The sequence below is a fragment of the Canis aureus genome, chromosome 14 (genome assembly GCF_053574225.1).
Source record: "Canis aureus isolate CA01 chromosome 14, VMU_Caureus_v.1.0, whole genome shotgun sequence".
Taxonomy (NCBI): Eukaryota; Metazoa; Chordata; class Mammalia; order Carnivora; family Canidae; genus Canis; species Canis aureus.
The window spans coordinates 33,758,238-33,784,801 of record NC_135624.1 but is presented as its reverse complement, the minus strand read 5'-3'; the positions used below and the strand labels follow the sequence as shown (position 1 = coordinate 33,784,801).

Below are 26,564 nucleotides of genomic sequence, written 5' to 3'. Positions count from 1 at the left end.
GATCACGGGCTGTCCAAGGCTGTAGGAGAATGTGTCCTCATGAAGTGAAGATTGGGCAATCTTTGGAAATGTCTCTTCCAGCTTTAAGAATTGAAGATTTGGGTAGAAACGGGTGGTCAGTCTGTCACAGTTGGACTCACTTGCACATTTTTTTTTTTTTTGTCCATCTCACGTTTTAGCAGTTTTTCTCATCATTAGCAATTCTCCCGAGGAGCAGGAATGGGAATACAAGAGTTGAAACTTCTCAGGAGGCCGTTAATCTGCGCGGTCCCAGGGAAGATGAGATTGGCTGTAGAGGACCATGTCTCACTGTGGTTGCCCCTCCCCCCCCCCGCCTGTCATGCCCACCGACTACTCAGTGCTGGCATTGGAGCATTTTCAGTGGTCCTTTTTGGTTTCCTTTGTAAATGGTAATGTTCCAAAAATAATTTCATAATATTTGCCTAATTAGGAGACAAAAGCACTTGAAAATGTTTTAGCTTCTATTTTGACTTTGCAAATAATCACATATGACCTCTTGTTCCCTGCTCAGTACATAGATGAGAGAGCCCAGTTAATTTTTGCCTTTGTTCCAAGTCCTCTTGTTTAATAAATCCTTGTGGGCTGAGCCACAGGGTTCTCTTACACGGAGGGCCACGTGTAGCACATGTAGCGTGTCACAGAGCGTCCCGTGACCAGAGGGTGGCCTGTGTACGGTGGAGTCTGTGGGGAACGTTTCAGGCCTTCTCACAGGATTGACTTCCTTGTGTCTGTCTGAGAACAGCCCTCCTGGGAGTAATGTCATTTCCTTTATAGGCCAGACTGGCACCTTTCTGTGTGTTGGTGTGACAAAGAGGGAGCCAGGTGAATTCTGGAGAGGTTTCTGAGGAAGCCTGGACGCGACTCACTAATTAGTTGAATAGTAAGAGGAGAAGTCTAGGACGATGTTTCAGGTTTCCTGCCTTTGGGTCATGAACTGATTTTGCAGGAAAATAGTGAGTCTGAAATTGTGTACATGTATCTCAAGGTGCCTACAGAGCATCCCTGTAGAGGTACCTGGAAGATAGTTGAAAATTCCTATTAGTGGTTTGGGAGAGGTCACAACTGGATATATATCAAGCTGTCAAAATGATCCTTGGAACCACAGCAGCACAACACACAGGCCTGAGGACAGGACCTTGGAGAAGGCCAGCATTTCCTGTTGTCCCATCCAAATCCCCTGTACTGTACCCAGAGGTGCTACCACAGTGGGCGGCTCCATCACTCCATTGCTGCAGGCTAGCAAGCAAGCTGCTCATGTTCCCCCACATGGGCCCTGACTGCACCCCTGGGGTTCCTGTAGCACCCTGCTGGACAGTTGTAGAGCACATGGTCTGGAGGGATACTGATGCTGTCCTGAGTGGGAGTCAGGGCATGGGACGTGACAGTGATCCAGATGGCCATCCGTCCCTCACCTGATGGCCAGGTCTCACTGGGTCCCCCAGGGGCCTCAGCAGGCACGTTTGTTCCCTACCACTCATTCTCAGCCCCCCAAAGCAATGCGTGGTGGCAGCAAGGCTGCGTAACCCATTGCATCCTTGAAAGTACTTGTCCTGCCCAGGTAAGGGGTTGGAAATAGATTTACCAGGTGGATTTCCCTACTGGAGAGCAGTAGTGGGTGGATGCTTGTGTATATGCACGTGCTTGCAGGCAAATACTGTGGAAGAAATGGTTTTGTTAAAGAAGCAAGCACCTCAGGGGATTAATTGTGAGGGGAGCTACTTTGAAAGACATTCGCTTGAGCAAAAGAAAAAGGAAAATGAGAAGTTACCGTATTGCTTTTGTGTTATATTTTCTTGCACAAGAACTGTACATTCTGGAGCAGACACATAAGAAATGAAAGTAGCCCAACTGAGCAGAGGCCCTTCCTACGCTGGGGGCACCTCGCACGGTCACTTGGGTGCTCCCTGTGCGTCACTTGCGTGCTCCCCGCAGAGGCAGGACTCAGCATCCCAAGGTTACATTCACCCCCCGTTCCCCTCTGGAGCGCATCCCCCAGGGGGCAGCCTGCTCATCACAGGCTTTGGGGATGTCAGTCGCCCCTGGGGTGGGAGAGCAGTGGAGGAGGACTTCGGGGTGAGTGGCGCCTCGTCCGCTTCCTGGGGGCTCCCCTAACCCCTCCGCCTTGTCCCTGCAGCCTTTCCGCTGTGCCCACTGCCATTACTCCTGTAACATATCCGGCTCTCTGAAGCGGCACTACAACAGGAAGCACCCCAACGAGGAGTACGCCAACGTGGGCACCGGGGAGTTGGCAGCCGACGCGCTCATCCAGCAAGGTAGGCAGCGTGCCCCTCGGGGGGGCTGGGACGTCTTCCGTGGCCCAGTCCCGAGGCCTGGGCATTTGGTTAATTCTCCGTCATCATCACTGGCTCCACCTCCCCCATCCCCACTGCAGTGTATTGGCATTACATCTGAAATATGGAAAGTCATCATTTACCCACAGATTTTGCCACTGCCCCCCCCCCCCCAACGTCCAGCATTGCCTTCTGTTCTTCATCTCTCTCTACCTTTCCTTCACATGTGAAAGTTCGTGGCTAACATGAACATTCTGTTTTCTTTTAGCACACAGTCTCCCTCATTATAACTCCCCGGGGCTTTTTGTGATCTAGCCCCAGGTGGCAGTACCCCATTTTAGTTAGCCACGCTCCTTGTTGGACATTGCCCGGTTTCCAGAGTGTTCTTTTATTGCAACTACTATAAATAATGTTACGGTAAATGTATTTATAGGTGAGCTTCTTTCAGTGATCCAAAAATATTTATAGAATGCTCAGATTACTTACTCATCCTGAAAAGGATAAACCATTTAGAACATTTAAACTGAAGAGAATGGATGAGGGGCGCCTGGGTGGCTCAGTCAGTTGGGCATCTGACTCCTTGATTTCAGCTCAGGTCATGATCTCAGGGTCATAAGGTCAAACCCCATGCGGGGCCTGTGCTGAGCGTGGAGCTGGCTTAAGAGTCTCTCTCTCTAGGGGATCCCTGGGTGGCCCAGCGGTTTAGTGCCTGCCTTTGGCCCAGGGCGTGATCCTGGAGTCCCAGGATCCAGTCCCACATCAGGCTCCCTGCATGGAGCCTGCTTCTCCTTCTGCCTGTGTCTCTGCCTCTCTCTCTCTCTCTCTCATGAATAAATAAATAAAATCTTAAAAATAAAGTCTCTCTCTCTCCCCCTCTGCCCCTTCCCCTTCTCTCTCAAAAAAAAATGGATGAAAGCCGCTAATATTTTTGAAATGTACGAGAGATATTTTTTGCTGCTTTTTTCAGTAAATGATTACATATTCCCATTTGAGAAGGTTTAGCTCATGTGCTGTTGCCAGAGAAGTGCCGTTGTATTTATATCTACGTTTCACTAAAAAAACGATAGCCACATACAGTACAGCAGTTTTTACTACTTCCTGAGTGCTGTGACTCTTTGAAACCAAAGACGGTTTTAGAAATCTGCCCCCACTAAGCATGGATGTGGGCCGGTTACTCTGCAGCAGCTGCTGGTGCTCTGAGTTTCCTGGTGGAACACGAGGCTCTGCTCGTTGGAATCGCCATGAAATGCATCTTAATATAAAACAAATGAATTGATTGAATCCTTCTGCACTTTGGGGGACAGGGCTGATGTATGGAAACAGGTAACAGCCTAAAAACTTGGTGATTTTAGAGCCATTCCTCTGGGGTAGCAAGGGGGCGTGTGCCTTGTGTTTTAATGACCGTTTTGTGGAGCTGCAGACCAGGATGGTGCCGTGGGGGCCTCACGTGCCCCCCTCCTTTAGCTGTGTATTTGGGCAAGTTCCACAGCCTCTCCAGCTCAGGGCCCTCACCTAAGAACAGAGCTGCTAGCCGTCACCTCACGTGATGGCAGACGGGGTCAAAGGAGAGACCACCGAGTGGCACTCAAAACTTTTTCATTCTTTTTTTTCTTTTTTTTGCCCTCCTGAAAACATCTAAGATCTCTAGAGCCATTGCATCATCTTTGATGACCCCCATCAGGAACCACAGAGGAGAGAATGGATTGCCTTAGAGTCACAGTAGATTGCTGGAGAAGCAGCCTAGACATTCCTTTTAACATTCTTCACACTGTCGGGTTGGATTGGCAGGAAATAGACCTCTACTGTGGCTGTTGGGACAGATGTGGGGCTGATGGATGGTCTTATCACTGCTCTCCGCTTGCAAACTTTCATCATTGCCTCGCAGAGAATGTGCTGGTGCCGAACTGTTGCCTGCCCTGTTTTCTTTTAGCCTCCTAAGACGGTCATCAGCTGGAATTCCCTGGCAGGGCCTGGCTTTCAACTTTCCTCTCTGCAGGGGTATTTCTAATCTTTCTTCTGTGTGTGTGTGTGTGTGTGTGTGTGTGTGTGTATACACACCTGTATATAGTTCCAGAGCCCCCTCCAAGGGACATATTGAGTAAGGAAGCAACATGTCTCTTGGCTCATAAGAGACCTTGCGCCATCGTGTTGTGGTGAGAGAACAGTGTCTGAAATCAGGTAGCTGGTTGGGTGTGAACACAGCTCAGCAATCCCAACAGTACGAAGCTCACACTGGTCCTCTGTCTGGGAGAAGGAAGGAGGATGGAGGCAAAAAAAATGAGATGGATACAGTCCCTGTGTTTGGAATGCTGGGTCCTCGGGAGCCAGTGGATTTCTTTCATTTGATTAATTTCAAGTGATTCCCCCCTGCCCCCCACCGTTGGTTTTGAGTTTCTCTTCTACTCACTCATCAAAAAATTTCTTCATGGAAATTTATAATTTCTGGTTTGATATAGAGGAATATGTGTTAGAATAACATAATAACAAGCCATGAACGAAATGTAGGTCTTGTCCACAAATGCTGCTACAGCTTCCCTACACCGAGTGCACGGGCTCCTTGTCCATCAACCGTGTGTAAGTGGCATCGTGCCAGGACACAGGCAGAGCCATCAGTTGTGGACAGAGGTTCTCCTGTCCTCAGCGCTCAGGGATATGGGAGGGATGTCTGCGTAGGGAAGGGGCGTGCAGGAAGTAGGGAAGGGGGCCTAAAGGGCCGAGATGTTTCTGTTCCTTGTCAGTTTCTGGGGGAAGGTACCCTGGTGGTCTCCATGGAGTTCGGGTTATTTTCAGTGGACTTCAGAAACCTCCTGGGATGGCAGCTGCTCAGGGCACCCGCTGGAAGTGTTTGTAAATGTTGACCTCCCAGGGCCAGGGAGAGGGGAACATGATTGGCAGCATTTGCCAATGTCTGTGTGTGCATCTCTCTCCTGTGGCCAGTTTTCAGCTACTAGTGTGCTGGGGACTGGAAGCGGTGTACACAGCCAGCTTGTGAGCAGGTTAAAGCCAGCTCCAGCCCACCTCTGGTCCTCAGGGCTCTGGGGTGACGCTGTCAGCAATGTGTCTGCTGGGCCCCTTCCGGATGCACCAGTTCTCTGAGAACTCTGGTGCTTTTTGGTAATTAGACGTGTGCTGAATGCTATGTAAATGTTTTATTCCCTGTGTATATTTGATGTCCTTCTGATCATTTGAAGGCAGATTAGACAATCTCTTGCTAATTTTCTTAGCCCATTACTTACTTGTTCATTAATATGGATTGGAGACATTTTCCCGCACAAACACACATTTTCATGTCGGATTGCTGCAGCGGGCCTGCCCATTTTTCCTCTTGAAATATGCCTGATTAAGCTAGCTCAAGAGCCGGTTCCCTAGATCACAGGTTGAGAGGCATGAGATCCTTTGGCGCTAAGCCTCACAAATCATTAGCTCGTTCCTGAGCTCACAGCAGGATAGAGATGGGACTTCACAGGCTGCTCATTTTCCAGTGACCTCAAAGTGGTCCTGCAAGTCACTCCAGATTATTGGCGTGAGCACACAGACAGGAGTCAGATGGACCTGGTGCCGGGATGTCTCAGCACAGTGGCCCTGGGATGACTTACTTAACTTCTCTGAACGTTGGTGTTACACATCTTCAAAGAGGAGGGGCTCACACTTGCCCAACAGCTCTGGAGATTAGTTATGATTCTCTAGGGTCCCAGATTGTGCCCAACACGTAGCACTTCATAAATGACCCAAATTTACCATCAATGTATTCCCACGTTTCCTCTTCACCGTGTATCTCTTGAGCTCCTCGTGTGCCCAGCATTGTGCGGGACACTGGGATATGGTGGCATTTATCACTTGTACTGTGTGGGCTAGGGACGAGGCCTGGGGAGCTCCTCCAAGGCTCCATATTCTGACTCTAACAGGACATGTGCGTTCCTCCCAACAGTCCCCACTTTGCTCACAGGAGGAGAATTCGCAGCTTCTCCTTAGTGCTGACCCTTCTCCCAGGCCCCACTGTTAGAGGGCCCTTGAGGCAGGGGTAGTGGTCGGGATGGGAAGCAGTGAGAGGAGCAGCCTTCATTTGTGGCATCTGCTAAAATCTTGGCGTTGTTCTGCACTACTACATGGGAAAAATGTAAATGTGTGCACGGGTGCACCTTGGATGCATTTCCATATCTTAGTTTTTCACACCAAATTCAGGGAAAATAGCATAGAAGAAAATCCAGAAACTTTCCGGTAACACAAAAGTCATTTATTTGATTCTGGGACATTTGAATTTTAAAATTGTTCTTCTTAGGGCCCAGATTCCATACATTACTGGCAGATGATGCCAGTAACGTGAAGTCATCACGCATGTTATTGGTTGTTACGTTATGTGTTAATTTGTCTCTCACAGAGGCCCTGTGAGGTCGGCATCATGGTTCCTGTGTTAAAGTGAGGAGGGATGATCAGTCCAGGCGGCAGTGAGAGCAGGTGCCGAGCCACACCCAGCTCTGGATTCAGAGTCTGGATTCCTACTGCTGCTGGGCTGACGCCCCTTGACATTGGTCTCAAGCTTGCACTTGCTAAAGAGGAGGAAAAGGAGGAAGCAGTATGGTCCTCTTCTGGGGCAGCAGTTGGTTTGCATTTGCTGGTGGTCACGTGATGCTGTGTCAAAAGGTCACACACACAGGGTGCTGTTGACTTTTTCTTATTTCTTTGTCTCCTGGTCTAGTTGCTCATCTGACCAAGGCTAACTCTGGGACCTGCCCCGCTTCAGTGCTTCCCTGTGGTCCAGAGGATGCCAGATGCCAAGATTTTGGGGAGTGTATGAAGGGAGCAGGAGGATGGTGGAGACTTGCCCAAGCTCTTGCTTCCCAGGTGGTCCTCCCTGAGGGTTGGGATGCCAACCTGACTAATAAGAAAATACACTTCATTTCTCTTTTGCTCTTTTTCCTTACACTGTTTTTCTGGGAAGTCTTCTGGGAAGCAGGGCAGGGGTTTGAGAGAGATTCAGATACTGTCTGACAGCGTGCCGTGCCCCTCTACCTGCTGCTTGCAAGGGATTCAGATTACGATCCCGAGTGCATTTCCTGGTTCTGAGTTGGGGCTCTGCTTGGGTCCCGAACAGGCACTGAATTAAGAAGTGAGAATGTTCACAAAGTCCAGTTCCACATTTTCCTACTTAGTATTGTCTCTCAATTGCTCTGTATCCACTTTCCTTTGATCATTGAGGCCATTTGTTCCACTTACTGTTTAGTGCCTGTCTTAGCCTCTCACTGCAGCTGTAACAAATTACCTCAGACTTGATGGTGGTTTTAAAATGACACAAATTCATTATCTTACGGTTCTGAAGGTCAGACGTCCAAGGTAGGCCTCACAGGCTAAAGTCAAGTTTGCTAACAAGTCTGAATTTCCGAAGTCTCCAGGGACAGTGGGTTCTCCTGCCTTGCCCAGCTTCCCGAGGCTGCCCACACACCGTGCCTGGTGCCCCTCCTACCCGTCCTCCTGGCCAGCAGAGGCTGTAGAGGCTTCCTCCTGTTGCTACTCCATGACCTCCCCTCTCCCTCCTCTTTGTAAGGACCCTTGTGATTACCTTAGTCCTGCCTGGATAATCCAGAATAATCTCCCCGTCTCAGGATCCTCGATGAATCACAACTGCAAAGTCCCATCTTGCCATGCGAGGTAACACTCCCATGTGGCAGGAATAAGGATGTGAATATCCTTTATCCCCCTTTTTCTATGTTTATTTACTTTCCATTATAATAAAAATCTCACATACTGTCTTTGTTGTTTATCCATGCACATTCCATTCCAGACGGCTGGCTCCTGGGGGCCAGGATCCCCACCTATTTAATGTAGGGTCACAGTGACGATAGAGCCCAGTCTCTTTACAAGTAGGTCTCCACAGATTTTTTTTTTTTCGGTGTTACCCAGGCATCATTCACAAAGCTGTAAGATCTTTAGGATTCTCCTCCTCTCATCAGCTAACACATTGTCACCTCACAGGTTAATCCTTTCACTGTTGTTGAGAACGTTTAAGTTCTACTCTCCTAGCAAACTTCAATTATCAGTGATTGTCACCATGTTTCCCGTTAGACCCTCCAACCATATTCATTCTATAACCACAAGTGTGTATTCTTTACAAACTCTCCCTGTTTCCTGTCCCCCAGCTCCTGGCAACCATTTGTCTACTCTGTTTCTAGGAGTTTGACATTTTTTTTTTTTTTTTTTTGGATTTCCCATATAAGAGATACCATGCACTTACTTGTCTTCTCTGCCTGACTTACTTCACTTAGCATAATGCCATCTAGTTCCATCCATGTTGTTGAAAATGGCAGGATTTCCTTCCTTCTTGTGGTTCACTAATATTCCTGTGTGTGTACACACACCACGTCTCTTCTTTATCCATTCATCTATTGGTAGACACTTAGGTTGTTTCCCTATCATTGCGGTTGTGAATCACACTGCAATGAACATAGGAGTACAGATACTGCTTTGGAATTCTGTTTTTTCATTTTCATTCGATGTCAACCCAACAGGGCTGATGGCTATATCATATGACGGGTGTAATTTTAATTTTTTGAGGAACCTCCGTACCAGTTTCCATAGTGGCTGCACCAGTTTACATTCCCATCAATAGTGCATGAGGTTCCCTCTTCTCCATGATGTGAATATCTTTGGGGGTCCATTATTCTGCCTACTGGAGTGCCCTCCTCCTTTTTTTAAGATTTTACTTATTTATTTGACAGAGAGAGGACAGACAAGGGGAACAGCAGAGGGAGAGGGGAGAAACAGGCTCCCCACTGAGCAGGGAACCCAATGTAGGGCTTGATCTCAGGACCCTGGGATTATGATGTGAACCAAGGGAAGATGCTTAACCAACTGAATCACCCAGGTGCCCCTGGAGAGTGCCTTTTTTTAAAGACACAAGCTTTAACATTTCACTTCAGAGAAAACAGACTTTAGAGTTTTAGGAAATGGCTCCTGGGTCACATGAGCAAGTGCCAGATTCAGGTATCTGATTGCCCAACCCAGTGTTCTATGTCACTCCAGGACTTACCGGTATTGGAAATGAAATTTAATTTTTAATAAGGTCACCACCACAAAGGGGCAAAGATATTTTAATGCCTAAAATTCTTCCAGAACACATTGCGTTCCAAAAAGACCAAAAGGTGCCATAATCGATTTTTAAAATTGTTCCTAAAGTTCTTTGTTTTTGCCTGGTTCATCATGCCTTCTGAGGAAACTGATTTGGGGGTTTGTGGTTTTTATGGTGTGTACTTTATAATATCAGTGCTGCAAGTAAGTGCACCAAGTCTTCCCATGACCTTTATTGTTCATTGCCTAAGAATGTGATGAATTGAACTAGAAATTAATTTCTCTCAGCTTTGATGTCAATTAAGTGGCATATTTCTGCATTTAGTCTCGACTACATATTTCCAAAGTGGTGTTCCTTAATTAAAGGCAATGTGGCAAAGGTTGAAGTTTTAATTAATGTGGGGCATTATCATATTAGTTTTAATTTAAACATAATATAAGGATGTTTTCCTCCCTAAATTAGTTTCCGTTAAAGAGTGCCCCAGAAGGAGTGTTTAATTTCATTTAGGTCGCTTTTGTTTGCTGCCTCTTTTTAGTCTTTATAGGAGGAGCTACGTCAGTTGAACCAAAGGAGAAGGCAGAGGTTCTCACACCTTAGAGAGTTTTAAAAGATGATCATAGGAAAATACGTTTTAGATGATGGATAAGTGATAACAAGGGAAGCTAAAAACTAAGTTTAATTATCATCTAGGTGGGAAAGAAGAAGCCCATTTGGTTTGGCTTAAAAAAAGAGCTCAGAGTGTGTAAGTTTCAGAAAATAAGCATCTGTTTGAGCTGCCTCCACTGCGGAATGCTCTGGAAGTTCACAATTCCGTCCCCTGTCTCTGGACCTGCGTGCTACTCTCCTGCACCCTCCCAGCATGGGGAGGCTGTAAAGCAGTAAGCAGAAGGTGCACGGGGATGTACTGCTGGCCTTCTGGATCGGCTTCCTTTTTTGCTCATAACTGTTTGGGGAGCCACTCAGCACCTCGGGTGACAGGAAACCCCAACTACAGAGCAGTGTGCCGACTTGAAACTGATTCAGGAGATCACACACATCACACTTCCATACTTGTTGTGCATCCCCATGAAATTTGCCTGTTTATTATCCAGTTTGTCGAGACAGCCTCATCATCAGCACAGAATTCCTCTCCTCCCTCCTTCGTGCCCCAGTGAGTGAGAAATAAATCTCAGACCCCCCAGGAGGTCGCAGGAGAGCACAGCAGCTCTGACAGAGATGAGACTCAGGCAGCAGAAAGGCTGCCAGCAGGATCCCCTGCAGCGCCCAGCGTGCAGAGAAGGGGATGAGTGTGGTCAGTGCCAGAGGCGGAGAAAGGAGTCCTGAGACCAGGACCATGCCTGCCAATTCCTACCTTGAGTCAAATTGAGAATGTCTGTATTGGTCTCAGAAAGGTGTTGGGGGGGAGACAGGGTCACAGGGGTGACAGTAAGGTCATGCAAACCACAGCAAGGAGCTGGGAGTTTATTCTGGGTCTGATGGGAAGCCATTGGAGGGATGTGAGAGGTGGGATTTAGTTTGTGTCTTTATTTATTTTTATCGATTTATGTGCCATGTAGTCTCCTTTTCCCTCTGTGCCCTCAGGTGGTTTGAAGTGTCCCGTGTGCAGCTTTGTATACGGCACCAAGTGGGAGTTCAACAGACACTTGAAGAACAAGCATGGCCTGAAGTTGGTGGAGAATGAAGGCGATCCCAAATGGGAGGTAACTTTTTGAATATGGTATTGATCTTGACATTTCCAGGTACAAATGACAGACCAGGTGGGTCCAGGTCCAGGACACAGACAGTGGTTCCCCAGAGGCTTGGGTTTTCTGGTCCGGAAGCTAGGAAGTCTTTTCAAAGCCTATCTCCTGTCTGAGAGATGAGACCAGGACCATGCCTGCCAATTCCTACCTTGAGTCAAATTGAGAATGTCTGTATTGGTCTCACCAGCGTTGTCACTTCTGTGATTCCCCAGCCCAGAGTTTCAACTTTTGCCTCTGAGGGAAGGATGCCAGGCAATGAGTATGTTGTGAGTCCTCGCCAGGCAGACTAGGAGGGGTTCCATCTTCTGGTTCTAGGCCCTCCTATCCTGCTGAAGGCACAGGTTCCCACCTTCTGTCTGTTTTACCCTTGGGTGTTAGAACCAGTCCCTTGTCTGGAAACACTCGATGTGATCAAAGCCGGTAGCCGTCTATCTTTTCAGGTATCAAGCGTCACCACCATGGACTAACTGCAGGCGGGGTTTCCCAGACTCAGCATTGCTGACATTACAGTGTTCGACATGATAATTGTTTGTTGTAGGCATTATTCTGTGCATTTTTAGTGATGTTTAGGATGTTTAGTAGCATCATTGACCTCCACCCCTCAGCTGCCAGTGGCATCTCCAGTTGCGACAACCGAAAATGTCATGGACATTGCTGATGTCTCTGGGAGTCCAAATCATCCCCAAATGAGAACCTCTTATCCGAGGACTTTCTGAAGCATCAGAGCATACGGTGATTAAGAGTCAGGGCTTTGAAAAAAATCCAACAGCACGTGGAAAAAGTAAAACATCATGACAGTGTGAGGATAATTCCAGAATGCAGTTCAGTGGGAGGGAATATTTTAGTATAATCTATCATCGTAGAACTGGGGAAAAAAATGAAGTGATTATCTTCACACGTTCAGAAAAAAGCACTTGACATATTTAAGTGTCTGCTGATCAAACACAGTCAGTAAAGTACAGCTGGATGAATATGTCCTTAAGGTAGAAAAACACATCCCTGCGTCTCGGCCCCACCAGCATCTTACTTGGTGACGGAACCCCGGAGGGTAACTTGTTGATCAGCAGCAAGATGAGGTTGCCCCAGGAGCTCTGCTCTTGAACATCGCTTGGGAGGCGTCAGCCAGTGTGTCAGACAAGGCAGAGTAAATAGTGACATTAAGAATTGGAAGGGAAGAAATAAGGTATCTCTCTGAAGATGGCAGGATTCTATTTTTGGAAAATCCAAAAGAAGCAATGAAAAACTGCTAGCGTGATAAGCATCAGGTTGAAACATAAACATAAAATAACAAATAGCTTGTATATATAGAGAGAGGCAAGAGCAGAAAAGCTCAGGGATTTAAATGTAAAAACGGTGACATTTCAGTAATACTGGAAGAAAAATCCGAGTGAATGAATTCATTTATAAAATGGAGTGTGGAGAGCTTGCCTAACTAGGACTGAGAATCCAGATTCAGTAAAGGAGAAAGATTGAGAACAATTGACTACAAGAAAAAAAAAATGTTAAAAGTCTTAATGGAAAAGAACTCATGAACAAGTTAAAGAAACTAAAGACAAAAATACTTATGGTCATACCTTAGAAGAAGGATGAGTCTGTTGACGTTACAAAAGTCTTGTAAAAATAGTGATCAACAACCCAGGATGAAAAGGGGCAAGAAATAAGAAAGAGTCGTAGACAAAGAAATGCAGATGACTTTGAATATCTGAGAACATGATCAATCTGACTCGTAGCACATGTGAATGGAAACTAGGGAGAGCAAGAGTTTCTTTCCCATTAGAATCCAAAATTTGACATCCTCTCTGTCAGAGAGGCTGAGGGAGAAATACACTCTCATGCATTGGGGGTGGGAATACAGAATGTTACTTCTTCTCTGAAGGGGAATTTAGCAATATCTATTAGAATTTCTTGTGCGTTTCTTTATCCATTAACTGAACAATCCCACCACTAGAAAAGTACCCTGAGGTAACCCTGACAAAATGAGAAAAGGAGTCTGCACAACATTATTTATGGCAGCCCTATTACATGTTACAGGTCTAGATAGAGAAATAGGTGGCATGTGTGTTAATTCGAGACGTGTGCCCGTACACAGTCCGCATACATGTGTGTCTTAGCCTTTTGTGCTGAGAAAGCCCAGAAGTGGTGACACTCAGTGGCAGTGCACACACCTGGTACCCACATCTCGATTCCTAATAGGAAATGCTCTAATCAAAGGAACGAGGGTCCTTTGAAAAGTGGTTGGTTCCAGGGCTGTGGCAGAAAATATGTAAGATGATCCCTAGGGTATCTTGTGGTCCTAGAAAGTAAGAGCATGCTTGTCCTCCCCACCCCCACCCCCCAGAAAAGATGGAGGCATATCAGAAGGACACAGGAAATAACCCAAAGAGTTCCCAATGGCCAGACCTGGAACATTCATTCATTCATTCATTCATTTATTTATTTAAAGATTGTATTTATTTATTCATGAGACACACACACACACACACACACACACACACACACACACAGGCAGAGACACAGGCAGAGGGAGAAGCAGGCTTCATGCAGGGAGCCCGAGATGGGACTCGATCCCAGGTCTCCAGGATCAGGCCCTGGGCTGAAGGCGGCGTTAAACGGCTGAGCCACCCGGGCTGCCCAGGGAACATTTTAAATAACAAAATAAATGATGATGGTGTTACACTGCAACTCAAAGAATAAAATAACTGTCTGTGAGTCTGTACTGATAGAAACAAATAGTGAGGAACAGTTCTTCCGCCTGGAAGAGTTCTGATGAATACACGTGGGAGGAATGAGAGAAATAGAGAATTAGCATTAGAACACCACAGTAATCATCGCTGCAGGCAAATCCATCACCCTGCACTGAAATCAGTAGACGAATGTAAGGAAAAACAGAATATTTACATAACCTCAGAAATCTACCCCCCCCCCCCGACATACTTACTAGATTGCAGAGGGAAAGTAGTAACTGTACAGTGGAGGCACCTAGTGGTCCCCATGCTAAGCATGTGAGCGGAGGTTAGCGTCCTCAGTGATAAGTCACGGTGACCTCATGTGCCCTGGACATGATGAGAAGGGCCTGTTCCCCATGGTATTCTTTGAAAAAGCCTCAACCTCCGTCTAATCACGAGAAGTCGTCAGATGTGTATAAATGATGTGTTGATCTGACCAGAACTACTCAAGACTGTCCTGCTTACGAAAAACCAGGAAAGCCTGAGGAGCTGTCCCTCCTTGGAGGGGACCATAGAAACTTGGTGGCCTAGTGCACTGTGTCTGGCTGGCCCTGGGTCCTGGGATGGAAAAGGGACACCGGGGAGAAAGCTGGGTAAAGTCTGTGGTTAATACATCGTTTCAGTGTTACTTCTAAGCTTTGATAATTGTACTCTGGTCACATCAGATGTTACCATGGGGGGAAGCTGGGTGAAGGGTGTATAGGAACTCTCCGTTTTATCTTTGCAACTCTTCCTTAAATCAAAAAATCTTTCAAAATAAAATAGTCATAAAAAAAAAAAAGTAAGGGGAGCATTTTATGTGGAGACGTAGGAACACACCAGGACGGAGGGGATAAAGAAATAAGCCAGATTTCTCTTAGCACATCATTGTGCAGATTTGACTCTGAAACCACGGGTATATCTTATATCATACTAGAAAAATTGAAGTTTAAAAAAATGCAAGACCAAAAAGTTGAGAGGAAAGCAAAATAAATGATTCTAACTGTATATCAAAACGATGGTTTAGCTACACAGAGGACTGTCCTCCCTAGTGGGGTGTAAGCTAAGGGCAAAACGAACTGCAAAGATACATCCTGTCTTCAGTTACTATGCTGTTGGCGAAAGGGTTGGTGCTGTAGTTCTGAGGCTGTGGCTAGTGGGTAGTAATTACAGTGAAGCACACCAGGGATATTTCAGTCCATGGGTTTATACTGACACCAGAGAGGAAACTCAGTTACCTTGGTAGGACATTACTCTGTTTTGGTAAATAAAGTCCAAGAGTCAAATAGTTACGCCAACCTTTTCTAAACAAACTATACCTCAGTATAATGAAATGTTCAATGAGGAGAAGCTTCTATTTATAGTCGCTTTCTGGCCGACCAATGAAGATGGACAGTATTGCCATTTTGCAGGCCTCTCATGGTGTCACAGGTCCAGCAGTGCCCATCCCTTACCTGCCGACATCACGTGTCGCCTGCTGGAAGTAGACCATCTAGCCCGTGAAGAGTTCCTGCCATAAAGGGAACCAGTATCTGGTTGAGCTTCTGCATCTACCAACTTGCAGGAAACACAGTGGACGTAACAGCACATTCAGTGATTGCATGGTGGTGCCATCGGCAAAGTCCAGACTATTGGAACCTCTGCAGAAAAACAGCCCACTTTCCCAACAGAGCAGAAAAATAAGTGGGGGAAAAGGCAGAACAGAGAGAGAACCCATAAATAATAGTTGTATGAGATGTCAGTCAGTTCTCATACATGGATTCAGTGACTTAAATTTGGTTTGAAGAGTCAATTGTGGGAAATAAGATCTTGGAGAGACAAGGACATGGCCTGGATGTGTGGCCACATTAAGGACTTCCTGTTCATTGTTTGATGTCATGGTAGTATTGTGCTTGTGTTTTGAAAGAGCTTTATCTTTTGGAGATACCGTCTAAAATGTTTATAGATAAAATGCTATACCTTCTGCGTTTGCTTCAAAATATTCCAAGGGCAGGGCGTGGAGTGTGTATGGGAGCAGAGGGGAAATAAGACCGGTCGTGGATTGATAATTATTGAAGTTGGGTGATGTGTACATGGAGGGTTCATCCCCCTGTTGTTTTGTGTGTTTGAATTTTTCTATAAGAAAACGTAGGGTTATGTACACTGGAGTTTGATAGACTTGGAGTCCTGGTGCTGTCCCATATAAGTGGCTTGCCCTGGAACCATTATTTAACCTCTGTGGCCTCAGTGCTCTTATCCATAGAGTGAGGCTCATGATACCCAAGAGACACAATACACAAACTGCTGAGATCAATATCTAGTCCCTGGTAGGCCCCCAGGACCCCCAGAATTTGGCAGCAACTATGATTATTGGTGGCGGTGGTGGTGTGTGTGTCTCATCCCATCCGCATCTAAGGGAAAACCTGTAGTCCTCTGTTTCAAGTTCAGGCTGCAAAGATTTGCTCTCTGTTAACAAACATGCTTTGGAATGCCAGTTCTTGACTTAACACCCCACATCTCTCCAGCAGTTGGTGCTTTTGTAAGGATGTGTGTGGTAACACCCCTCTGCTCTGCAGGCCTTGCTTCTTGCAGATCCCAACATGTCAAGGAGAGCTTCAAACCCAGGGAAAATAATTGACACAAAACCATGAACTTGATTCCAGAAGCAATATGGTGGAGTAGTCAAGAAGCTGGGCTCAGGCGGTTGGTTACCTGTGGGATGACAAGCTGCCCATTCCACCAGTTTGGGCTGTCGTTCGGCTCCCCAGAATGCCTTGCAAAGCCCATACTTCCCATATGTGATTATGACGCACAGTTCCCCCGGCAAGAAAGAGAAGCGGTTCTGTGTACATGGGGTTTCTCACAGGCTAAGACTTCCTTGGGTCTAATCAGTGTTAGGCAGTCTGTGGCTTAATGGTACTTAAAAGGAAGAGAGTTTTTTTTTTTTTTTTGTCCGTTTATACATTTATCACATGTTTATTAGGTGTCCACTATGTGTCAGGCTAGGAATCTTGAAATGCATTTGGCCCCTTGGCTGTAAAAGAATCCCATGGCATATTGAACTTTGTCTGTTACCAATAAGTGCTTATGGAGCATAATTTCGACTCCTATAAATTTTGAGTAAAGTCCTCCTTCTTTATTGATGACGTTCTTGTTTCCTGCCTTTGCGCTCACCTGCACTCCCTGTCCCTTCCAGAAAGAGGGCATGATTAATGCTGGTTTCTTGTGACGAGCTGAGTTCTGTCCCACGTCTTCTCTCCTTGAGGCACCTGTGAATGTCGCTTCAGCCCCTCCTACCCTCACAACTCCTGATTTTGCAGCTCTGTTGTTAATCATATCCCTCGTATAAAAATAGGAATGGCTGGGGTAGCCAAGGTTTACTGAGCTGTTGCCCGGTGGCAGGACATGTGGTGCCAGCCTTACATATGCCATGTAGTTGCCTGTCACACTCTGTTCCACCTGCAGCTCTGCCGGCCTGATGGCACGAGACCCCAGACCCAGGGAAGATTAGGACAGTGCTGGCCCCGGTGGGAGGAGACAGCAGCCATTAGAAGAGCACATACAAGAATCTCTGCACATGTCTAATCTCTAATTATGAACAGCACACTCTCTTCTCTGGGGCAAGAATGTGTGGCAGGAAGCTTTCTACCAAAGCTGATTTAAAAGTCTTGCTATTTGCAAAGAGAAGTTTCCTTTTTGGAAAGCGTGTTTTGATTGGAGCAGCTGATTTCTGAGGGATGCCAGGTAAATGAGGTGTTGCAAAGGGGTTGCTTGTGTGCATTTCCTTCATCTCGATCCATTATCCTGGGACTTGCGGGTAACAGGTGGTCTTCTAGAAGATCACTCAGATGATCTGTTTTTGTTTAGCCAGCAACAGAAACCCCCGAGGAGCCCTCCACCCAGTATGTGCACATCACAGAAGCCGAAGAGGACGTTCAGGGGACACAGGCAGCCGTGGCCGCGCTCCAGGACCTGAGATACACTTCGGAGAGTGGTGAGAGAGAGAACACGCTCTGTCCCCTCTGACACCTTCCAGTGCCCTTGCAGCTGGTCTTTAGGAGGCATGCTGAATGAATAAATTTGTGAATGAGTGATGGTCCCTGAGTTAGGCTCCATCAGCATCCCTGACCTAGCATTTGGACCGCAGAAGGTGTCACGGTCAGGCGAGGAGGCCTCCACCTCCTGACAGAGGCCCAGGAGGCTCAGCAGAGCAGAGCTTTGCAGCAGTGTGGCCAGGTCTCCACATGTTCTGAAGGGAAGGCTTCCCACTCGTCACAGGTGTAGGAGGTGCTTTGCTGGAAGTGCTCAGCAGAGTGCTGGAGCTGGTCCTGTCATCTGCGTTTCTGTCCCCATCCCTGGCTTCCCTGTGGGCATCTCTTGCAGGGCACTTGTTCCTGCTCCACAGACGGTGCTGCCAAGGCCCAGGGTGAGAACGCAGCTGCTCGCCTTGCCCGTGCCACCCTGCGGAGCCTCGAGCCCAGCATTGCCTGCGTCCCAGTCTCCTGAAAAGCCCCAAAGCAGATTCTATATCAGTTGTCATCGTTTTCAAATGTTAGATCGATTTTATTTATTTTTATTTATTTTTATTTTACCATTTCATTTATTGGTGTTCAATTTGCCAACATACAGAATAACACCCAGTGCTCATCCCATCAAGTGCCCCCCTCAGTGCCCATTAGATCAATTTTAAAAGCAAACCACTGTGCCACCCCAGCAGTGATTCGGGCTTTATAACAGATGTTTTCTTAGCATCCTTTTCAGTACGTAGGAGGAGCCCAAGGTAATGTGCGACCACAGCCCGGTTTGTGTTCAGAGGAAGGCATCAGGTAGTGGCAGGAGGTAGGAAATCACCATTTTCACCACTTCTTAAAGCCCCTAAAGCCCAGGTTGTAAGAAGCTGGTGTAACATACCCCTTGGGGCCAGTTACTTCAGGGCTGGGCTCACTGGGCTGCGGGGTTTGAGGTGGGGGGACTCGGGAGACCGTGCTTCCCCGCTGGCACTGGTTAGAGTGACAGGTTCCACAGAGGGGAGTGGGGTGGCCAGGCTGTCTAATGGGGCCCCCAGAACCGAGGCCCTGTCTCAGCCTGCGCTTCCCTGCTCGTGTTCGGCGGCCTCAGCAACTGGTCAAGCCCTGTGCCTTCACCCCCCACGTGCACACCCACTCCTCCTGAAGCCTCTCCGGTGCGTCTCCTTGGCTCTTGGCTCAGACTCTGCAGCCCATGGAGCCAGGCCCGCCCACTCTGGGTCCTGGCTCCCTGCGCCACACCCTTGTCCACCCTGCCTCTGAGACTGCTCTTTCCTGCAGACTATACAGGTGCTCCCCTCCCCCCCCTTTTTTTTTAAGATTTTAATTTATTTATTCACGAGAGACAGAGAAAGAGAGAGGCAGAGACATAGGCAGAGAGAGAGAGAAGCAGACTCCCTCTGGGGAGCCCGATGTGGGACTCGATCCCAGGACCCTGTGATCACGACCTGAGCCAAAGGCAGACGCTCAGCCACTGAGCCACTGAGGCACCCTCCAGTCACTCCTTTATCTTCCCTGCACCTGCACTGCTGCGTGCGTTCTCTGCGATACACAGTCTGTTCCCTACTCCTGCATGGCTTTTCCAGCCACCTCACCTGTGCCTTCCGTGTTCAGATCACGTGTCACCTGCCCGGGACCCACCTGACTTTTCTGCAGCATTACCCTGATTGCCTCCTGATACAGGACCAAGCTGGTGTGGTAATGATTTGCTTACAAATCTGTCTCATGAGTCCCAGAAGGAGGAGGAGGGGAGAGAATGTTAGATGGAGGCACATTTTTGTATTCCTGCTGGGAGCCACGCTCCTGGTGACAGGCTTGATAAATGGTCACTGAGGGAGTAAGTGCATGAGGAATTAGACCTTACTTAGCTCAGAAAGTTTTTAAGGTAAATGTTTTGTTTAGTCTTGGATGTTCAGAGTGGTTGGCTGCAAGGCACAGTTGACACCCCTCCCTTCAGTAGAGAGAGAGAGAGTGTGTGTGTGTGTGTGTGTGTGTAGGGGAATGCCAGGGTGGGACATGGAGAATATATGCACGTCACCCACAGCATCATTGCCTTAGACACGTGCCACATTCTATCGTCTACGTGGAACACATCATGCTCCCCTTCCTCGTCTCTTCCTGAATGACTCACATGGGAATGTGGCCCACGGAAAACCGGTCCACGAGGATGCAAGCATTGGCAGAGCCTTGGTGATCTTATGCTAACACAGAGATCATGCAGTAGTTTGCGTTTTATTGAGTCAATGATCAGGGTCAGAGTGCCGTGTTCGGGAGAGTCCCAGATGGTCAAGCAGATGGTGACAGCAGCCAGGGTATACTCAGTAGCTGCTCTGATGATGTGGATCCCAATCTTTTGAGACGATTAAAATAGAATCCCAAGCATAAATTGGTTTGGAATTCTAAAGCCCACTGATTTTGGTAATTGAGACATCCCTAGATGTTTTTGTCCATAACTTGTGTAATTTATCTGGCGCAGTCTCCCTGGCCACCTACTGTGTGTGTGCTCACAGGACACTAACTTTGCAACTGAAAGTGTTCGCTGGTACTTCTCAGGGGTTCTGTCCTGAGAGACAGTCTTGCCGTCACCAAGTTTGGATTCAGAACATCTGGGTTTGAGCTCTGGCTTTGTGCCATCACTGACCCAGTGACCCCAGGCGAGTCTCCTGTCTTTTTTGTGTGGAGGTAAGCAGTCTGTGAAATGGGGCTGATATCATCAGTGTCATCTCTTCACAGGATCATTTGGGGCTTTAAGTTATTCCTATAGGAAGTACTTTAAAACCAAAAGGTACCACATGGATTATTCTGTTGTCAAAATGAGCGACTGTGGAGAACCCTTGTACCCCTGGAGAGGGAGCCACCCAACAGTGGCCTCTGTTGAGGTCTGCTTTTGCACCATGCCCTCCAGCACCGTGGGCTTAATGATATTCCACTTGTCTCTTCCTTGTAAGGTGACCGACTTGACCCCACAGCTGTGAACATCCTCCAGCAGATCATCGAGCTGGGTACCGAGGCCCATGATGCCACAGCCGTTGCCTCCGTGGTTGCCATGGCTCCAGGGACAGTGACTGTTGTGAAACAGGTAAGGGCCCTCCTGTCCCTCTTTGGTAGCAGCTCTTCACTCTGCCGCACACCTTCTTTTTCTCCTGCCCTGTAGGTTTTCAAGGCTGAGTTTCCCTACAGTAGGATTGAGTGAGAAGGAGATTGGCTTGGGCTCATGCATTTTCTTACTCTGCCTCCAATTATTATGGGAGCGTGGCTTCAGCAGGTCCACAGGCGGTGGTATGTTTTAGGGGAGAGGTATAATATGTTTTTAAAATTCTGGAAACCTTTCATTCACTTCCCTCCAAAGAATCCCAGTGTGAAAATGAGCAGGTGTGGACACACTTGGACACATCTGTCATGAAAAGCAGCCCTCAGTCCCAAAGACATGGGTGAGCAGAATGGGTGGGAACTGTGGGTGCCGCCAGAGAAGCCGGGAGGGCTTCGCAGTGGACTGGCCCCGTGAAATATGCAGCGTCGCCTGGTCGATGACTGAGCCTATGGGAAGAAAATGATCAGTGTTTGAATAAAGGTTACTTGACTGAATTGATAGTTAAACCGTTTGGCTCATTTCCTCCCCTTCTACCCTCAGAGACTTCACCAGCTGTTAAAATGCAGTGTGGTTGGTAATTAGATCATCCTTTTTCTCTGTCTGTACCTCTCTCTCTGCTAATCTCTTGCTTTGTTCTACAAAAACTTTAGGCTGCCTTACACCAATACTTAAAAAGAGGGAACAACGGTAAACATATCAGACTCAAGCAAAGTTCAAGTTCACAGAGAAAGTTGAAATGCAGACCATAGAGTTGTACAGTTACCCGTTCTTGGAGTCATTCATTCAGGAAGTACTTAGCAATCGCCCACACCCGCCAGGCAGTGTTTCTGGGCGTCCAGGAGGGGACCAGCGTCTGCTGTCACCACGGTCACTCTCTCGTGGGAAAAGGATAAAGCACAAATGAACGAGTGAGACACAAAGGATGTCCAGTGGTGAACAGGTGCAGTGAGGGACAGTAAAACAAGGAGAGGGGTGTGGGCCGGGGAGCACGCTTGGGGGATATTTTATAAAGTGGTGTTGGGGCAGATGTTTGAGCAGAGGCATGTCTTACGGGAGGTACGTAGGGTCGGCTGTGCATTTGGTACCAGATTTTACAATAGTAAACAGGGACATATGGAGCCGTGAACTTCATGAGAGGGGTAGGTGTTCTTGGCGCTAACGAGAAGGATATTTCTTAGTGTGGCTCTCCCATGGGGACCCGAGTGCTGTGTCCCCAGCAGCGTCCCTTGGATGAATCAGAAGGACTTCCCAAGCTGTCTCCACCACTGTCCCCACCCAGGTATGCCCAGGGCACAACACAATTCCTGCAATCCAGATTAAGTAATTTTCTGGGGAATTAGTACATTCTGGTTCAAGTCTGGATTTCCCGATCCGCCGGTGAGACTCAGCACATGTAGATGAATGTTGGGACTGTGTGTCCTAGAAGCGTTCCTCTGTTAGTGTGGTTCTCTCAAGAAGAGCCCGGAAAGCAGTGGGACCGGGTGTCTCAGTCTGCAGTGGCCTGCTGCCGACTGGCCGGGAGCAGACTCGGATGCGTCCATGCTAACCACGCTTTGGGCTTTCCTGTGTATTTACTAGACTGCAGTCTTTCTTGTCTTATTAAATCTCTTCCAAAACAGCTCCTCAAAAAAAAAAAAAAAAAAAAAAAACCAGCTCCTCCACACTGGGACATGGGAGTCCTGAGCCGGACCTGGCACATCAGGAAGGGTGTGACTGGGATGGCGTCAGGGGAGCTTTTGCACGTTTCATACCTGCCAAATTCTTCCAAGAATTATGGGAAGGTGCCAGCGATTGTGATTTGCCACTGCTGAGGGACATGATTTATTGAGTATCACAGGCAGTGCAGTGATACATGAGGTTGCCGGTTTGGGATACAGCTTCGATGTGCTTCGAGGCGTTAGGCTGACAGCACGACACGGGAGGAAGCAGATAAGCATCCAGTCTGACCACTGTAAACAGGTACAATGTGCTTGCTGTAGCAGAAAACAGTGGCGTCCTGTAGAAAATGTTGTGGTTTATTGAAAACATGGGGCTAGGAGGAGCGTCAGCATTTAACACAGTCTGGAGCCACCATGTTTAGCAATGTTTGCCAGAGCTTGTGTCCTAGTCCTCATCCTGTGTGCCTGGCCCAGCAACCTTGCGCACTGGGGCTGTTGGTACCTGATGGATGGGGGACGGGTGGATGGGCGGGTGGCTGGGCCGGGGCGGGGTGGGGGGGTGGGGGGTGCAGGTAGACAGCAAACACCTGCTCCTTTGGCAGAGGGGTTGCAATGTGTGAAAGAATGCCCTCTGAATTCACTTGTCCCATCATTTAAATATAAAGACAACTATTTTTATTGGAGAAATTAGTTTTGATTTTTTTTTTCTTTAATTAGAGTCTGGTTTAGGATTTTTCAGCAGAGGGATTACATCTGCTGAATGAGCATGCCTAAGCCACTTGAGTGTGAACTCTAGCGTACCTGCTGGCATCGAATGCCTGCCCTTCCTTCACCACATGGGGGGCATCTTGGTGCTGGGGGTTTCATCTTGCTCCAACCCAGAACAGCACATGTAGTAGCTGCTCAGTAGACGTTTATTATGTAGGATGGAGTGTGCTGTGGGTTTTAGGTTTTGATTCTCTCATTATATCCTGTAAGACCCGAACGGGAAAGAAAAATGTGAGGACATGTTGTCGTAAAGTATGTATTGCAGAAAGCAAGGTTTTCAGATTACTACTAGATAGCATATTTTGAGAACTTTTAAAGCTTTCCAGTTTGTACCTATCTTCCACAAGGCCAAAAACAAATTCTAGGTTGTGTATGAATCGGTTCTGGATGTTTAAGTTTCAAGATTTCTTTCCCGTGTGAAACAATAGCTAATATGCTCCGTTCATGATGTTACTTTTTCCTGATATATAAATGTTAATTGAAAAGGATCTTTTTTTTTTTCTGTATGAAAATTTATCAGTGGTAATTGAAAAGGATCAATTTTCCAATCTTTCTGGATGTTTCCAGGATGAAACTAATGGCAGGCTGGGTGGGTGGTAGGCTGGGGGTGTTTGGAAGCAAAGAGCTGAGAAAAAAATACAGTTTCTTAGGTTGCTTTCTTCTTATTTTTAAATGAGACGTGGAAGAGACTCAGCCCATAATTCAGGCCGTTTAAATTTTCAGTGGGACACAGAACCTGACCTTAATGATTTCCTGTCATGTCACTTTCTCAGGTGTCAGCATTAGAAACAAATTCATGGGGATCGAGCATTTTGGAGATTCAGAAAGACGAGTCCGTACAGGCCCTGCACCAGCTGGGCCCAGAGAAACACACAGGAGCTCTGAGTGCAACTAGTCGTGCATTTGTAAAGACCAGACAGTTTTCATGAAATAAATTGGTTTCTTTCTTTCTTTCTTTCTTTCTTTCTTTCTTTCTTTCTTTCTTTCTTTCTTTCTTTCTTTCTTTCCTTCCTTCCTTCCTTCCTTCCTTCCTTCCTTCCTTCCTTCTTTCTTTCTTTTGTTTGTTTGTTTGTTTGTTTATTCATGAGAGACACAGAGAGAGGTGGAAACATAGACTCCCTTCAAGGAGCCCGATGTGAGACTTGATCCCAGGATCATGACCTGAGCCAAATGCAGACACTCAACCACTGAGCCACCCAGGCGTCCCTCTTTTCTTTTTGTTAAATCTTGCTTTAAGGTTTTATGAGGAGGAAATTTATCTTTGATTAAGAAAATTGCCTTATGTGGATGAAGCCTAAGACCTACCAGCGCAGGAAAATCATGGGCATCTCTGAGTCAAAGTTAGTTATTTTAAAGGAAAAAGAGAGATACAGCCCCACCACCTTCCTGCCTCATGGCTTAAATTGCTCTTTGCTGTTCTTGTGGACGGAAATTTATTTTCGAGACCAACATTTTCTTTACTGGTCCGCAGCATCCGCTTAGCAGACTTCTCCCACCCCTCACTGTGTGCCCCCTCCTGGGTGCCATAGCTCCTCTTTGGCAACTGCAACAAATTTCCGCAGACTTAGTGGCTCAAAACCACAGAGATTTATTGTCTAATGATTCTGGAGATCAGAAGTCTAGGATGGATTTCACTGGGCTAAAATCAAGGCATCGACAGCTGCATTCTTTCTGAGGATTTCTTTCTCGCCCTTTCCAGCTCCTAGAGACCCCCGGCATCCCCTGGCTCAGATTCCCTAACCCTCCGTCTTCAGGGCCAGCAAGGGAGGGTGAGCGCTTCTCACATCTCCGCGTTCTGGCCTCTGCTTCCTCACCTTTTCTCAGGCCGACCCTCCTGTCTCCCTCTCACAAGGACCCTCGTGATTACGTGATGCCCACCTGGATAATCCAGGATAATCTTCCCATCTCGGGATGTGTGATCACATCCACAAAGTCCCCTTTGTCGTGCAAGGTAACATTCTCAAATTCTGGGGATTAGGACATGGACATCTTTGGGGTAGGGGCATTATTCTGCTTGTCACTCTGGGTTCTGGCGTTAATACAGGTCTTGCTCCCAAAAGGCAGGTGGCCTGGCGAGGGAAATTACTTACTCTTTTATTCAGCAAACACCCGCTGAGCTGCTTCTATCAGCAAGGTGCTGCTCTTGGCTCTCAGGGTATTTCAGTGAACAGGAAAGGTAGATGGTACACTTGAGGAGCTGACCGCCTTCTAATTGAGGGAGAGAGCTAATCCACGTACATATGATAAATAACAGTGTGTTAGAGGTGAAAGGGGGAAGAAAGAACCAGCAGAACCAGTCAAGACCTTCGGCAGGCGGTAATGTATGCCTTGGGGAGGTGGGCCAGTGCCCCGAGGGTGCTAGGGGAGCACCAGGGGCTCCAAGCCCATCTTGACCCTGGGTCTGGGGTGGGGGCGTGTGTTGGGCAGGGAGGGCTTCATCAGTGGTGCCTGAATGGCATCCTGGAGGGTAGCTGGGAGTTGGATGGCGCAGGGCTCCAGGCAGAGGTGGGAGCAGGAGCTGGTGCATGGGGTTGGGTGACTGAACAGGCGGAGGTGGCCGTTGAGACCCCACTTCAGTTAAACCTTGGGCCCTGTTGTAACCACCAAGCGGTGACAGGGGAGTCGCAGCCCAGAAGGCTCCTTAGCCTCGGCTCAGAGGCCAGCCCTCAGTTTCCTGTCACTTCTCAGAGCCAGATGTCCTTTCACTATGGGCTTCTTGACCGGTGTTACCCTCTTGAAGGCATGTTGGCATTTTTAAGATACCACAGTTTTCAAGTCCTTCCATTTAGTCACAGAACCCAAATAGAGAATCTGCACTGAGCATGCCTGCCATCCGTGTCCTCCCTGAGACTGTCACTGACACTGGGCACAGCCTCCAGAGCCGGGTCCCCCAGGCCAGCGTGGGCACCATGCCCCTTTCTCCTGTGCTTGTCTGTGAATAGTAAGGAGACTTTATAATCACTCAGCATCTTCCTTTTATGAAGGTCAGGGTGATTGAACAGGGCGTTTTTATGATGTGGGTCCTTTTGAGTTAAAGTGTGTTTATTATTGTTGAGGATGACCCCTAAACATCAGTGTGAGGAGCTGGGTGCACTGTGGGGTATCAGCCTCCGGGGGTGAGGGAGGCTCCATCTGGGAGAAGATCGCTGAGCTGCAGGTGGCGTTGATGTGTGTTATTCATTCATCTGTTTGCTTTTGAAAACCAGTAGCCTTTCAGTTCA

General features: G+C 47.5%; 1 protein-coding gene across 8 annotated transcripts in view; it reads left to right on the top strand.

The window, feature by feature from the left end:
* Positions 1-26,564, top strand: part of ZFAT (zinc finger and AT-hook domain containing) — a 191,411-nt gene that overhangs the window by 143,743 nt on the left and 21,104 nt on the right. For all 8 annotated transcript variants that reach the window (XM_077847339.1, XM_077847343.1, XM_077847341.1 and 5 more), the window contains 4 exons: positions 2,156-2,294; positions 10,957-11,075; positions 17,669-17,795; positions 20,775-20,905. In XM_077847339.1, coding sequence (XP_077703465.1) covers positions 2,156-2,294; positions 10,957-11,075; positions 17,669-17,795; positions 20,775-20,905 — 516 coding nt within the window. The remainder of the gene's footprint in view (positions 1-2,155; positions 2,295-10,956; positions 11,076-17,668; positions 17,796-20,774; positions 20,906-26,564) is intronic.